The following is a 15943-nucleotide window of genomic DNA, read 5'->3' as shown; positions in this document are numbered from 1 at the left end:
TAGGAAGAATTTCCTGACTGTAAGAGCTGTCTAACAATGGATTATGCTGCCATGGAGAGTGGTGGGGTCTCCTTCTTTGGAGGTTTTTAAACAGAGGCTAAGTGTCAGAGGTGCTTTGATTGTGTCTTTCTGCATGGCAGCATGGAATTGGACTGGATAGAGGTGGAGGCCCTTGGGGTCTCCTCCAGCTCTATGATTCTATGATTCCGTAAGCAAAGGTTGGATAGCTACCTCTTAGGGGTGCTTTAACTGTGGATTTCTGTACTGATAGGAAGGAAGTTGGACTAGGTGGCCCTTGAGCATGCCTTCCAACTCCATGAGTCCCCCAAAATGTGGCTCAAGAAAGCCTAAATGTAAAGTTGCTACAACATAGCCACAGAAATTGCAAGCTGGGTAGGTGAAATATATGTAAGAATAGTCTCCAGGTTCACATCAAAGAGGCTTACTAAAGCAGTGCACAATATCCCAAATCACTGCTGTTGGATTCCTATAGGAGCACTGGATGTAGTATGCAACCCACCCTCCCCCACCTCCCAAGGGCCATCTAGACTGGCTTGCTGACAATGTAGGAATTCACTGCTAGGGAATGCACCCAATCTCATCTTAAAAAACGTCAAATGAAGCAGAGTCCACCACCTTTCAAAACAGCCTGCTCCATTGTCCCAACAGCTCTGTCAGGAAGTTCCTGTTCCCTTCATAGGCATGTCTGGTGAGAACAGGAGAGAGCTGGAGCGTGTCCAGAGGAGGGTGACCCAAATGGTGAAGGGTCTGGAAAGCATGCCCTACAAGGAGAGACTTAGGGAGCTGGGTATGTTTAGCCTGGAGAAGAGACGGTTAAGATGTGATATGATAGAGCCCTGTTTAAGTATTTGAAGGGGTGTCACATTGTGGATGGAGCAAGCTTGTTTTCTGCTGCTCCAGAGACTAGGATCCAGAGCAATGGATGCAAGCTACAGGAAAAGAGATGCCATCTCAACATTAGGAAGAGCCTCTTGACAAAAAGAACTGTAGAGCAGTGGAGCAGACTCCCTCGGAGTTTGGTGGAGTCTCCCTCCTTGGAGGTCTTTAAACAGAGACTGGGTGGACATCTGTTGGGGCTGCTTTAGCTGTGAGTTCCTGCATGGCAGAGGGTTGGACTGGCTGACCCTTGTGGTCTCTTCCAACTCTATGACTGTATGATAGTTTTTTAAAATTCAGATAGGCCTACCCTAAAGGCACCAGATCCCGTCTGAGCCTGGAAGCTAAGCACTGTCAGTTATTAGTTGGAGGAGAGATCACCAATGAATACCAGATGCTGTCGGCTACATTTCAGAGGAAGGAACTGGCAAAACTATCTCTGAGGAGTCTTTGCCTATGAAAACCCAAGGAAATTCACGGGGTCATCATAAGGATACTTGAAAGCACATTGTCACACACAGGCCAACTGATCTCACTTCCTGAGGAAGGGATTTTTAACTGGAAAGGAGTTGCAGTTTTCTTTTACTAGGTTTTAAGCTTTCCACACTTTTAACATTCTTTTTAGGGCTTGAACCCCATATGTAGACCAACCTGGAGTAAACCCAATGAATCAAGAGACACACTGTTGACTTGACACTTATATAAATTCCACTGCCCCAACAGGGCTGCTTAAGTATAAAGGCATATCAACCGTATGCTAAGTCCTGGCCAAACACACTAATATCTTGCTTTAATTCCAGTTGATTGCCTTGTGTCCCGAATCAGATCTCAAGGACAGGGAACAACCCATATAGAACAGCGCATCCTGAGAAGTGGGCTCTAGGCTCATCACTTATTTGAGTCCTGAAATTGTATTGTAGCCGATGACACAGAGAAGTACAGAGTTTGGACTGTAAAGTGGAACTCTGCAGTGAAACTCTCTAAATCTTTTGCAAGATTTTAAGCTTCAAGAGGAAAAGCCAAACCTGCTGATGCTGGCATTTCAGCTCCTTTTTCAAACACTCTCCCCTTGATATACCAACTCCATTTTAATAAATCCTGAATTGATTCTTTCCTTCCAATAGGACAGGCAATCTGAGCTACAATCCTAATTATATTGTCAAAACAGATTAATGTCCCCGGAGAGGTTAAAGGAGGAATCGTTATTTAACATCAGAGCCACTGATCTGGTGACCTCTTTCTTTGGGCTCTATTTGAGAGCTGACCATTTATCAAAAGGAGGAGAGGGAGGCCATTTTGTCAGGGAAGGTCAGCAACGCCAGGTTTGGCATTATTTATGAAAAGGAGCGAGAGACTGCAGGATTGGAATCTAAAATGTACCCAGTTCAATATCCTAAATTAGGCAGATGTTACTCAACTTTGGTGCACAAGGTGAAGGTGGTCCTCTTTCATGCAGTATAATATTGTTTAAGCACGATTTCCCATGACAGGAGGGCATACTCAAAAGGGAAACATGCCTACACTAAACAATACATTATAGTTGCCTTGATCACAAAAGAATTTTGGAAGCCTCAAAAGATGAATGAAAAGAAATGAAAGAATCCACAGTGAAGGAATACAGACCTTGCGACTATTCCCACTGTAAACCTCAGGCTCATATAAGAGTAGGAAGTTACTACACAGTTAGCAGCAGTGACATAGGGCAAGTTTATAAAATCTGGGTAGGTCCTGCTTTCCTCCCAAAATTGGGGCTCAAAGTGGCTCACACTTTAAAAGAACAATATTTTTCTTTATTTCATTGATATGCCATCTTTCTTCCCAAAGGGAGTAACAATATAGTTCAAAAACTCAGACAAAAAGCAAACATTAAAACAGAACTGAACTATTTGCAGTATTAAAATAATACACCCTCAAGTTAAAACAGGTAAATGCAATAAAAAAGATTTTTCTTTAGCAAAAGCAACTCCTAAAAACAGTTCAATTAAAACAATATAGCATTCCCTAGACCATTCTGTTTTAAAGCTTGTCTGAATACAAAGCTTTTAGCGTGTCAATAGGAGTGCAGCAAGGAGGGGAACGTTGGGGTCTCCCTGGGAAGGGAGGTTCTATGGGCAGCCCTCAAGAAGGCCCTCTCTCGCATCCCCACCAAACATATTTGTTTCAGATTACTGAGTGGCATCCTATTGAGCAGTTACAAATGCAGAAGCTAGACAGGAAATGCATAGATATAGGATGGGGGGCACCTGGCTTAAGGAGACAACATGTGAAGGGGATCTAGGAGTCCTAGTAGACCACAAGTGGAACATGAGTCAACAGTTGATACGGCAGCTAACAAGGCCAATGTGATTTTAGGCTTCATCAATAGAAGTATACTGTCTAAATCAAGGGAAGTGATAGTGACACTCTATTCTGCCTTGGTCAGGCCTCACCTGGAATACTGTATCTAGTTCTGAGCACCACAGTTCAAAAACGATGTTGAAAAATTGGAACGTGTCCAAAGGAGGTCCACCAAAATGGTGAAGGGCCTTGAAACCATGCCTTATGAGGAAAGACTAAGGGAGCTGAGTATGTTTAGCCTGCAAAAGAAATGGTTAAGAAGTGATATGATAGCTCTGTTTAAATATTTGAAGTGGTGTCACATTGAGGATGGAGCAAGCTTGTTTTCTAGAACACAGAAGAATAGCTACAAGTTACAGGAAAAGAGATTGCACCGTAACATTAGGAGGAACTTCCTGAGAGTAAGGGCTGTTCGACAGTGGAACACACTCCTTCCTTGGAGTCTAGTGAGTCTCCTTCTTTGGAGGTCTTTAAGCAGAGGCTGGATGGCCATCTGTCATAGCGGGTGCTTTGATTGTGAGTTCCTGCATGGCAGAAGGGGATTGGACTGGATGGCCCTTGGGGTCTCTTCCAACTCTATGATTCTATGATCTGCACATTTAGAGTTGATTGGTATTCATGTTTACAGCTGTGGAAAATTCCCTCCCCTCAATGTACCTTCACGGCCAGTAGCTGCATTGAGGAACACAGGTCTGTTCTGCTAGCAATTGGGGTGCTGCAGAATGATGCTTCCAGACCTGTTTGTAAACAAGCTGTGGTGTGATGATGAGTTGCAATGGGGGTCCTTCTTCCACGCCTTACAGCCTCACTTGCGGAAAGAGGCTAGGAAGATCTCTGCTGCTTGGTGCAGCTGCTGGCTATTAAGGTACGTTTTGGGTGGAGGAGTCATGTCAGGAGACAGTATGTACAGGTTGAGTCACCTTTATCCGAAATGCTTGGAATCAGAAGTGTTTGGTTTTTTTTCCAGATTTTGGAATATCTGCATATACGTAATGAGATATCTTGGAGATGGGATCCAAGTCTAAACACGAAATTCATTTCTGCTTCACATACACCTTATAAACATAGCCCAAAGGTAACTTTATACAAAATATGTTCAGTAATTTTGTGCATGAAACTAACTTTGTGTACACTGAACCATCAGAAGCAAAAGGTGTCACTATTTTAGCCACCCAAGTGGATGATTTTGGAGTATTCTGAGTTCTGGTTAAGGGAGATTCAGCCTGTAGTTACACACAACTACTGTACTGTACATCTGTGATGCAGGATCTTAGCCAATATTTTCAACAGGATTTTTTACTTAATGGTTTTTAAACATTTACATTATAAATGGCTTTGGCTTAAATATGTTTTAACCTATACTATAGGCTGCCTTCGGTCCCATGTGAGGAAAAAGGCAGGGCAGAAATGAAATGAAAGTGTTTAGTCCAAGAAAATTCAATACTGCCTAAATATGCACACAACTGAGCTAACCCAAATTGAAATCAACACGTATTGAAAAAACCCTGGAAGCTGAGGGCAGAAGAGGAAAAAGAACAATGTCCCATCTACACACACACACACACACACACACACCATTTGCATCAAGTCACTCTGCAAGCCAGGATGAAACCATAGCATTCTAAAGCAATCAATATTTGTGACCCAAACAAAGCTGGGGTTAGTTACAATACATAACAAAGAGCTAGTGCAACAATGCCCGTGTGTGTGTGTGTGTCTTTTTTGGCTTGGCTGCTCTGCTCTTCCATCTCTGGCACAAATCATAACTCTTTCAACAGAGGATGCCTCCGATATTAAACTGATCCGAGGGACTGTACTATAGCCAAGAGAGGGAAATTGATTAAAACATTCACTCCAGCCGCCTGCCAAGTCCCGAGAGAATCTTCCTTTACTGTTCTCTTTCTATGATGCTTGGGGGAAAGAAAACCAGGCACGTCTGAACTTGGACAGAATTTCTATTACCTTTACCCGCTCTTTCTCAGCAATCATGATCAGAGAGAGAAGGGAAGATCACACTAAAGGGAGAAAGCGATGGAAATGGCGGTGGACAATAAAACTAGAACTGCAACACTAACCTGAAGATGGTTTTGCAGAGATTTTCTCTGTCCAGGGGTTATATTTATATATTGCTCTCTTTCCCAGCTCCAAGACAAGAGATGGAAAAAATAGAAAGTTACTTATTTCCAGGACAAAAAACGGGTTTCCCAATAGTCAGGAAACCTGCTCACGAAGGATAACAAAGTGCCAATAATTTTGTGCAGTTTTTGCCAAGCATCCCACACAATCCAGATTTTTTTTGTGGGGAAATTAGTCTGTGTAGAAGTACACCAGCGTTCTTTGTGGAATAATCTTGTTTTTTTTCCTGTGTTAAAACATTCTTTTGATAATTTTTTCAAGTTTGGGACTGGTAGCAGCTTATAATATTAATTTTCCCTCCAGCTAGTCACTTCTTTGTGCAAGAGTGCTGTTTTCTGGGCTGAAAATGGCAATCTTGCACAAATAAACCATGTGGCTAATTTATAGTGTGCAAGGTCACTGGTTTCTGTATAGGTTTTCTATACAAATTAGAAGTCCGGGGGTCCTTTCAGACTACACAATTATAGCACAATGACAGCATTTGAACTGCCATGGCTGCAACTAGAGAAGTCCTGGAGTTTGTGGGGCATTGGAGCATTCTAACTGGATATTTGAAATGCCCCTTCCTAAACTCCAAATCATCCAGACCATAGTATTTCTATGCATGAATATGGATGCTGGGCAGTAAAGGAAGCTGATAGGAAGAAAATCAGCTCATTTGAAATGTGGTGCTGGAAGGGAGTTCTACAGACTGCTAGAAAGAGAAATGAATGAGTGTTGAAGCATATCAAGTTTGAACTCTTACTAGAAGCCAAAATGGCTAAACTGAGGATGTTCTGCCTAGTTAAGTGGCAGGCAATAGGAAAAGAGGGTGAGACTGTACTATAGGTACTGTGTATTGATTTAATCAAAGAAGCCACGGCTGGCCTGAGTTCGCAAGACCTAAACAAGGCAGCAGATGACAAGGTGTCTTGGAAGTTTCTCATTCGGAGGGTCACTGTATGTAGAAGTTGACTTGACTGCAAATAAGAACAACACAAAATAAGACTCAAGTTTCTTTTCAAAAAACATGGTAAAGGACTTACCATTTTGTCCAAGAAGATCACCAAATCCTAAGGAAGCAAACACAAGAATAAGCCTTCAGTTCTCTTCTACTAGCTGCTTCCTCCTTCCTCTACTGCTGCTTCTCCAAACACACTATTTAGGATAGGCAGAGGCAGATTGTGAACAGCAGTCAACTAGTAGAGTATGTATTAGCAACTTGCAGATCAATCCAAGTCATTTTTTAGGCTCTATTTTAGAGGAAGGAAGTGGCCAATACCATCTCTGAGTATTCCTAAGCCTAAGAAAACTCTGGGAAACTCATGCAACAGCCTAAGTCAACAGGAGATTTGAAGGCTCGGGCACATGCACACACTTTTCCTGCCTCCAAGTCAATTCAGTACTGATTTCTTCTTAAAGACTTGCATACTGTTAAAAAAGGATGCCCTAATGGGCGCACAAATGCCTAATGTCTGTCTGTATGCATTTTTTAAAAATGCAGCATTAGCGTGCATTGTCCCACAGTAGCTACATTTGGGGAAGAAGTCCTCACATGAGTACATTTCCTTTGGGAAAGTTCCTTGATATTCAGAGACATCCACATTCTTTTGAATTATTTACCTGTTTCTTGGAAATTCAAAAATAGTCAAAGGAAGTGAACTTTTAAACTTCTTTTTGAATGCTAAAAGACTGATATTTCATTACTGGAATGATAATTTTTCTATACCATAAATAAACATCTGATTGTTAACTGAGGTATACTTGCACTGGAATAAGTGTATACTGAAGACTCTTGGTGAACCCTTCTAACTCTGATTCTACAGTTCAGTAGCAGGATTGTTGTTATTTCAGGGAGCAGACAGAAGCTCACATGAACAACCCTGCTCTAATAAAAAAAATCCTGAATGTTGAAAAGTAGGCTGCCATGCAAGAGACCAGACATTTCAAGCACAACAACAGAAGACCGCTGCATTCCTGTGGCATGACAGATGTTCTGCTTCACACTCTTGCAATGCTCATACAAAACAAACATCCATTTATGCACTTTAAAGATACCTTCTTTGGAGTAAATACATTGATGAGGGACCTTTCATTGGAACTGTTTGCTCAGGATCAATCAAGTCAGAGGTAAGCAAAAAGACAAGGAGACACTCTTGAATGCCATGACCTACCTTGCATATTTCTTCTTGGGAATATTCTTTTATATCTGCAAGAGCAAAATGAATTATGAAAGCCGTTTGCATACCCACAAATTTATTTTTAATGTTCCTAAAGCTGCCATAGACTCTTCCACGTGGGCAAGAGAAGGCAAAAGTCTCCAGCAAGAGCTGAACAATACAGCTGGGCTTTTGCCTCCTGGGATGCTACAGAGAAAGAGACTTGAAGAGGGGAGGAAGGATGTGTGAGGCTGTGTGCTGGAGTGGGCCCAGAACTGAACTAAGATGGAGAAAGGAGGAAGAAAGACTGTTTCAGCTGTTTTGTTTTAACATACAGTTTAAGCTGCTTTGTGTCCCATTCAGGAGATAAATGGGATATTAAATACATAAAGGAAGCACAGCTAACAAGCAATTTAAATTTAATTTATTTTTCTTTTTTTTACAAAATACATCCGCCAAAACTGGGCCTAGATGCCAAATACCAGCTAACCAGTAAGACTAACTAGGCAAAACCATTGTAGGATAAGCTTTTGTAGACATGGGAGATTACTGTGTGCAGTAAACCACAACTGTAGTCATAAAATAGCGAATCTGGCAATACTTATCATATGACGTCACTCCCGCCCTACAGCTATTCTGTATGATAAGTGTGGCTAGGGCATCCTTTTTCATTAATGGGGGAAACCCATCAATAGCTCCCAATTGTGCAGCAATCCCGGGACTCCTCAAGTGCGAAGCATTGCTGCCTGGGCAGTTGTGATATTGGTAGTCAGTTGGTATCACAGTCTTCTTTTCTTCTCCTGTCTCCACCCCTGCCATTCCCAAGCAACCCGATTCACTATTTTGTATTTCTTTTTTTATTTCTTTATTAAAAACTTAAATCACATTAACAGAAGTGCAGAATTCCATTTTAAAAAAGAAAAAATAAAGTAAATTAAAAAAGGTATGCTGGGTATGGTATAGGGTAGGGAGGCTGGGTTAAGAGAGAGAGCAGGAAAAAAACACAATGACAGCAGCTGCCCCAATTATGCAATTGCAAAGTCATGGGATAACAGCTGCTCACAAAACCATCATGTTCGAGCTTTCATTGATTTGCGTGACTGCAGTGAGAACAGGGCTCTGTGATAAAGTCCTTGGTCTACTTCCTAAGATGCATAGAGTTCACGTCATGTATCTGAGAAAGTAGGCCAAGCCTACAAAAGCTGATGGTGGACCGCATTCCCACTATGATTTAAAGTGAATTGCTGATCAGGTTATATGACCATCGTTCCCATTTGAAACTGGTTCTGATCTTACTGTGATTGGTTTCATTCGCAGTGAAGTGAGGTAAACACACACAAAATCCCTCTTTCCTGACCCTAGTTCTTTGGTGTTTCTTTTGAAAAGAATCGATTCCGAAGCATGTTCTACAAGTGGGAACGACGGATCTGAATCACAACATTCTGGTGGGGAGGGACAAATGCCAGAGGGGTGTTTACCATCCCTCCTTAGTTTTTGGTAGATCCACTACCACCCCAGAACCGCCTTTGTGGTTGTGATCTGACCTATGGGCACATGATTTTTAAAAAAATGATAGAAGTTTTGATTCATTGATTTTGCAACTACTTGCAATCAGTGAGGCAAGTACTGTAGTTGCAAGACCAATGAATCGAATCTTCTATCAATTTTTAAATACACACACACACACACACACACACAGTGTGCCCACGTCGTACATGGGCGTGCTATACACAGCTTCCTGCATATGCTGGAAGCCGTGCCAGAAAGGCTTCTCCCACGTGAGGAAGAAACAATGGGGAGGTGCCAGGTGCATGGCATGGGAACGAGCCCCATTGTTTCTAATGGGGCTTGACTTTATGCAGTATTTCCCTTATGCAGCAGGGTCCAAAATGGATCCCCCGTGTAAGGGAAGGGCCAACTGTAGTTCCCAAGCTGGGCTACCCAGGCTGTCACTTACGTCACTGACGATGCACAGATGATTGACATGCATTTTGAAGTGGCACAAACTAGTGGAGAAAACAATCACGCAAATAAAAAAAGCGATTACAACAATGGATCTTTTGGATTCGATTTATCAACACAGAGCGAAGGCAAATCACAAACCGGTTTAGATGTAAGTGGGAATGAGCTCCTACAACTTCTTTCAGACAGTTAGTCTCAGAAGTGCTACAAGATCCTTTTGAACACTGATATTCTGAGCTAAGACAGCTATGTCTCTGAATTCTCTCATCTCACCTGGTGGAGCTGTGGAATCTCCGAAGCCTTTCATTTCCAAGGCAATGACACGAAAACCAGCATCAGCCAGTGCCGGAATCTAGTATGGAGGAAAAGAACAATCTTGAATGGAGTAAAATGGGGGTGGGATCAATTCAGTTTGCTTAACCACTTCTTTTTGCTCAACCCCAAACCCCTCCTGAAGCCACAATCTCTTTCCCTTCTCACCAAAAAGAAGGGATTAGAAGGTTCTTTCAGAAGAAATTCCATAGGGCATAGAGCCACTGCAGCCGACATGGATATAACAGAAAGCAACAATTAGATTTGTTAAAAGCTTGGATTTATAATGTGTTAAAAACAGAGGCTTCCAGTCTTTATCAGGGTGGAAATTGTGAAGACTATGCCAGGGGGAAGCAGCTGACAATGACACAAAGACAATCACAATCCCTTAGAGACAAGAAGTGACCAGCAACCAAAAGGGTCTGCATGGCTGAGCAGAGACTTGAACCCTAGTTTCCCAGAATCCTAGTTCAATACTCAAACCACGTAACCACACTGGCTCTTGAGTAAAAAATGAAATAAAATGGCCATACCTGATATCGCCAAGAAAGCCAGGTCTCAGGGAAGCCATGACAGAGGCAAATGACTGGACCACTACCCATCTCCACAAAGTGCAACTGGGTTTGAGGCTAAGGGTGGGATTGGAGGAAGAGAAGGCTTGAGTTAGAACCGCAGATGGAATGAGCAAACCACATTTCTAAATCTCAGCACAAATTCCAACATGTCAAATACACCCTGGATTAAAAGGCACCAACTACATATTTTGCGCATTCATAAACAGGAAGAGAACTGAAACAAGCCTAAGCAGCTTAGGGAACTGGGTATGTTTAGCGTGAAGAAGAGAAGGTTAGGCAGACACATGCATGATGACTATGTTTAACTATTTGAAGGGGTGTCATATTGAGGATGGAGCAAGCTTGTTTTCTGCTGCTCCAGAGAATAGGACACAGAGTAATGGATTCAAGCTACCGGAAAAGAAATTCCACCTCAACATTAGGAAGAACTTTCTGATAGTAAGAGCTTTTTGACAGTGGAAGACACTGCCTCGGAGTGTGGTAAAGTCTCCTTCTTTGGAGGTTTTTAAACAGAGACTGGATGGCCGTCTGGCTTTGGGCACACCATGGCTTTTATAGCTTTAGGTATTCCTACTTGACAGTGGGTTAGACTAGATTGCCATTGTGGTCTCTTCCAGACCTATAATTCTATGAACCCAGGTTTCCTAAAGTCGTAGTCTAAATCATTACCGCACAGACACTCTCTAATGGTTGTGTAGAAGAGAGAAATTCAGCAGATGTTCCTTGGCAGGCAACCAGGTAACAAGCAACACCTGCTCAAATTCCCTCTTCTTTACAACCATTAAAGCTATAGAAGCCCTGTCCAATTTTCACTCTGGCAACCCATACCGCCAGCTCTTTTAGGGAGAGGAGAGGCCTTTGTTAAATCGAAAAATAAAACCATACCTAAGGAGGCAATTTTAGTGTTTTTTTAAAGTAGTAAATAAAAAGAGCAGGGTACATGGAAGGCCATGGCCTTCTGAGATTCTGCAGAGGATTCTAGCAACTGTCTACACAGTTTAGAAACTTCTAGGAGAGTGGTTCATAAACTTTGGTCCCCCAGATGTTTTGGACTTCAGCTCCCAGAATTCCTGGCTGCTGGCCAAGCTGTCTAGGGCTTCTGGGAGCTGAGACCCAAAACACTTGGAAGACCAAAGCTTGGCAATTGCTATTCTAGGATAACGCCACCACCAGTACATCTTTCCTGAAGCCAAGAAGGCAGAGTAAGTGTATTTTGCATCCTTGACTGCTGAGCATGAGCCTGAGTGCTGTGTACCGACAGTCCAAATATGCAATAACGTGACTGTTTTTACCTACAAGCTGACATGGCATCCCATGAACACTTTATACAAACACACACTTTACATGCAACTTCCTCTTGCATGTGTGTCCAGAAAGGCCTATGGAAAAATATACACGGAGGCCAATATATTTTCTCTGAAGAACAGCTATGTGCTTTGTGTTGCCTTGCTGAATCAGGCCAAAATCCAGCAGCCAGTTAGCTGATGAGGAGCGTCATTCTGTTTAGAAATCAAAGTGGCAATTTAGAGGCATATTTCAGTGAACAAGGCTCCATGACAAAGAAGCTCCTTTTTGCAAAGTCTTTTTAGGCCCCCCAGCTTCATTTTTCCTATTCTGTCTCCATTTAGCTGGATGCTTTTTAGCTGTATCAGCAATGGGTAGATGGTAAGAGAGGGCAGCAGAAACAGAAATTCAGTGCTGGGCTGCAACATTAGTAAACAGTGCAATAAAAATTTGATTTGAGAAAGAATGGGATTCTATTTTAGCTGATCCTACTGTTGTAGTGTGCACCTGCCTACAACAGGCAAGGTAAACAGGAGCTGTCTCCCAGGAGATGTCTCTCAAATCCTACAGAGCCAGCATGGCATAATGGTTTGAGTGTTGGGAGTTTATTACACGGGACGGATCCCATGCAGAAACTGAATTTAAACTGGAAAAAAAATGCAAAAGTGGGTAAAGTTGAGGTCGAGGGTTAACCTGAACAGAAAGGGGACAAAACCTGCAAAAGCAAGTTGATTTTCACATGACGTAAGGGTTAGTGAGCAATAACGTGACATTAACCCAAATGGAAAGTAGACAAAACCCACTCCTTTTTATTTCTGGAAAATCCCGAAAGTAAAAAGGAGCAGGCTTTGCCGACTTTCTGTTCGAGTTAATGTTGCGTTATTGCTTATTAACCCTGATGTGTCTGAAAATCAGCCCACTTTTGCAGGGTTTTCCCAGATTTTTAAATCTCGTTTCTGCCTGGGATCCGTCCCAAGTGATAAACTCCTTGGACTACACTCTGGAGAACAGGGTTCGAATCCCCACTCAGCCATGAAAACCCACTAGCTGTCCTTGAGCAAGTCACACTCACTCAGCCTCTGAGGAAGACAAAGGCAAATCCCCTCTGAACCAATCTTGCCAAGAAAACCCCGTGACAGGTTTGCCTTGCTGTCACCATAAGTCAGAAAATGATTTGATGGCACATAACTCACAAATCCCTTACTGACCATGTGTGAACAGGAAAAGAGAGAGAAAAGGCAGATAAGATGACCTAACCAGCAAGTTAAAGAAGCATAAATCATTAAACTCTTACTGAAGCATAGATCATTAAGTTCATTTTCAGCAGCACAATGAAAATCATAAAAAAAACAAAATAGAGGCTGGTGAAGGGGGAAAAACAGCCTTGGATGCATTTGGAAGATGTTTTTACATGGTGTCTAGAAAGTTCAAAATATATTTGTTTACTTATGGAAAGCTTCCCTGACCTGGTTGTTTCATTTTCCATGTGCGTATTGTTAGTTTTGGATGAATCTGCTCAAACATAGTGAACTATCCTTTTTCTTTCTGTGTTATTTCTGTCTCTGCTACCAAATTTTCTGTTAAAGGCAGGATGGCCAAGAACATGTCCTCTTTGTACACTGAGGTATACCCATATAGTATGTTTGGCAACAGCCATTCCTAAATCACAGACTGTATTCCATCCCAAAGAACATTATGGAAAATGAAGAACAGATAAGAAGAAAATCCTAAAAAGCGAAGATATACAACTGAGAACTCAAGTTAGAATCATTCAAACCATTGTATTCCCCATCACCAGGTACAGATGTGAGAACTGGACACTGAAGAAGGCAGATAAGAGGAAAAGCAACACATCTGGAGAAGAGTACTGAAGATACTATGGACAGCCTAAAAGACAAACAAATGAGTCCTAGAGCAGTTAAAGCCCAAAATCTCCTTGGAAGCCAAGATGAGGCTTGTTATAGTTTGGCCACATCATGAGAAGGCATGCTTCACTAGCAAAGGTGATAATGCTAGGAAAGGAAGAGACTGCAGAAAGAGAGGAAGACCACACATCAGGTGGGTAGACTAAATCAAGGAGGTCATAGGCATGGATTTGCAAGAACTACACAGAGTAGTGGAAGACAGAGTATATTGGAGATGCCTTATCCACAGGGTTGCCATGAGTCAGAGTCGACGCAAAGGTGGTAAATAACAATGGTTGGCTGCGGCCATTCCTAAATCACAGACTGTATTCCATCCCAAAGAACATTGTGGACAATGAAAAGCAGATAATAAAAAAATCCACCTAGTTTTGCAACATATGTGTGAAAAAAATTTCAGGTAGTAGTACCCATAATGATTAGCCCTGCTGAAACCATGAAAAGTGACACTACACTGACAATACTATCTTCCTGCAATTACCTTGATGGTCACATAGCCGTGAGCCACATTCTCTGGTTCGCACGCTGGAGGAAGGTTTTCTTCTTGGTCGAGAAGCTGTGAGGAGAGATGATTTTTTAAGAAAAGAAAGGGATATGTTAAGAGTGCCGTAAGGACTGACCCAGGGAACTTCTGGCTTAAACCCAATTGGACCAGACACAGAGAATCAACTTCTTTCAACACTTACGTAAATCCCACTGGTTCAATGGGTTTACAGAATCATACAGCCTTATCACACTAGATGAATCCCGCTCAGAAATGGAATTTTAATATTGGAAAAGCCCACAAATGCGGGATGTTTTTCAGACGCATTTGCACCAAACAGCAATAACATGAAATAAAACACATGGAAAGTTGACAAAAACGACATTCCCAAAAGTAAAAAGGTGTTGTTTTTGTCGACTTACTGTTTGCTTTATTTTCACATTATTGCTGTTTGGAAGAAACATAGTTTTTTCTACTTTTAAATTCCGTTTCTGAGTGGGATTCGTCTAGTATGATAAGGTTCCTAGAGTTGGAAGGGGCCTCGCAGGCCATTGAGACGAACAAGTTTATTCTAGTGAGGAATGGCAATTAGAGTTAGCCATAGGAATGTAGGAAACTGCTTTTTACCAAGTCACACTGTTGGTTAGCCATAACTTGGATGTTTTAAATAGAACTGTGGTTTTATTAGAGAGACAGTGTGGTGCAGTAGTTTGAGTTTTGGGCTAGGATTCTGGAGACCAGGTTCTGACTCCCTCTACTCACAACTCACTGGGTGACATTGGACAAATCACACTCTCTCAGCCTCAAAGGCAAACGGAAGAAATCTTGCTAAGAAAACTCCATGATAGGCCGCCTTAGGGCCACCGAAAGTTGGAAAAACAACTTGAAGGCATGCAACAACAATAACAACAGTGGTTTAATTCTCTTCTAACTTTTGTAGCAATAGTTTTTAATTGTACTTTGCTTTAAATGGTTGCAAGCTGCCTTGAATCCTTCGCCAGGAGTAAGACAGGCTATAAAATAACTAAATAGATAGGAAGGGAGTTCTGTGGGCTGCCACTGAGAAGGCCCTGTCCTGTCTTCCCACCAAATGTGTCTCTGATGGTGACAGGACCAAAATGAGGGCTTTACCTGAAGATCTGAAGAACAGAGATTCCATGGGACAATATGGTCCCACAAGCAGTTGGAGAGGTAAACAATAGTTTTTTGCTAGAGGAAACTGTGAGTGATGCCCCTTCCAAGTGTATGATTCTATGAGCAAGTAGATAGAACTGAGGCAAACATCCATGAACTCTGGCAAAGTCATCTTAGAAATATATTAAAATACCCCACTCCCAAAAAATACATGAAAGGGATTTATCATGCAGAGGAAATAAGCTGAAGTCTAAGAGTACAGAGGAGGCTTGCACAAAAATGGCACTCCATCAAGCATCTGTAATCACAAGATCTGGAAATTTGCTTTTCTCCAAAGAAAACTGTTCTCCTCAATTCTATATGAAAGTGAACGATAATGCAATGCAATTAAGAAGAGCCAAAGGCCTGAGTTTAATTTCTGGCTCTTGAAACAATCTTGCTGTCTGAAAGTGCCCTTTGTATTCTCTTTCCCTTTTAAAAGAAAAGTATGTAGAACCAACTGCCAGCAAAGTCTGCCAAGTGCAAAGGTAGCTGTCTGGGCCGATGCACAAGAGCAGAGGCTAACACTTCCTTGGTTAATGGTTCACTCAGCAGAGGTCTCTCCAGAGTGCAAAAGGCAGAAATCATCTGCTGAGGAGCGGGAGGAAATGAGGGGGATCCACTTTCCAAGAATCAGCTGGTACGTGCGCTACCTTTCGCAGACAGAGAAAGATGCTGTGTGGCTTTTGAAGCTGGGAGCAAGAGAAATAGCTACCAGTGCTA

General features: G+C 42.1%; 1 protein-coding gene across 2 annotated transcripts in view; it reads right to left on the bottom strand.

Moving 5' to 3' along the window:
- LOC149310331 (bifunctional epoxide hydrolase 2-like) overlaps window positions 1-15943 on the bottom strand; it is a 97771-nt gene that overhangs the window by 51756 nt on the left and 30072 nt on the right. The window contains exons 6-10 of one of the 2 annotated variants that reach the window (XM_089528737.1): window positions 14045-14119; window positions 10316-10411; window positions 9744-9822; window positions 7524-7558; window positions 6396-6422 (exon numbers count right to left, since the gene is read on the bottom strand). In XM_089528737.1, the coding sequence (XP_089384863.1) occupies window positions 6396-6422; window positions 7524-7558; window positions 9744-9822; window positions 10316-10411; window positions 14045-14119 (312 nt within the window). The remainder of the gene's footprint in view (window positions 1-6395; window positions 6423-7523; window positions 7559-9743; window positions 9823-10315; window positions 10412-14044; window positions 14120-15943) is intronic. The other variant, XM_089528738.1, reaches the window with a different exon arrangement.

This window comes from Sceloporus occidentalis, unplaced genomic scaffold, assembly GCF_023333645.1.
Source record: "Sceloporus occidentalis isolate IW3139 unplaced genomic scaffold, rSceOcc1.0.p SCAF_6, whole genome shotgun sequence".
NCBI lineage: Eukaryota > Metazoa > Chordata > Lepidosauria > Squamata > Phrynosomatidae > Sceloporus > Sceloporus occidentalis.
Note: the sequence above shows the minus strand (reverse complement) of the source record. Positions and strands in the feature narration are given on the sequence as shown.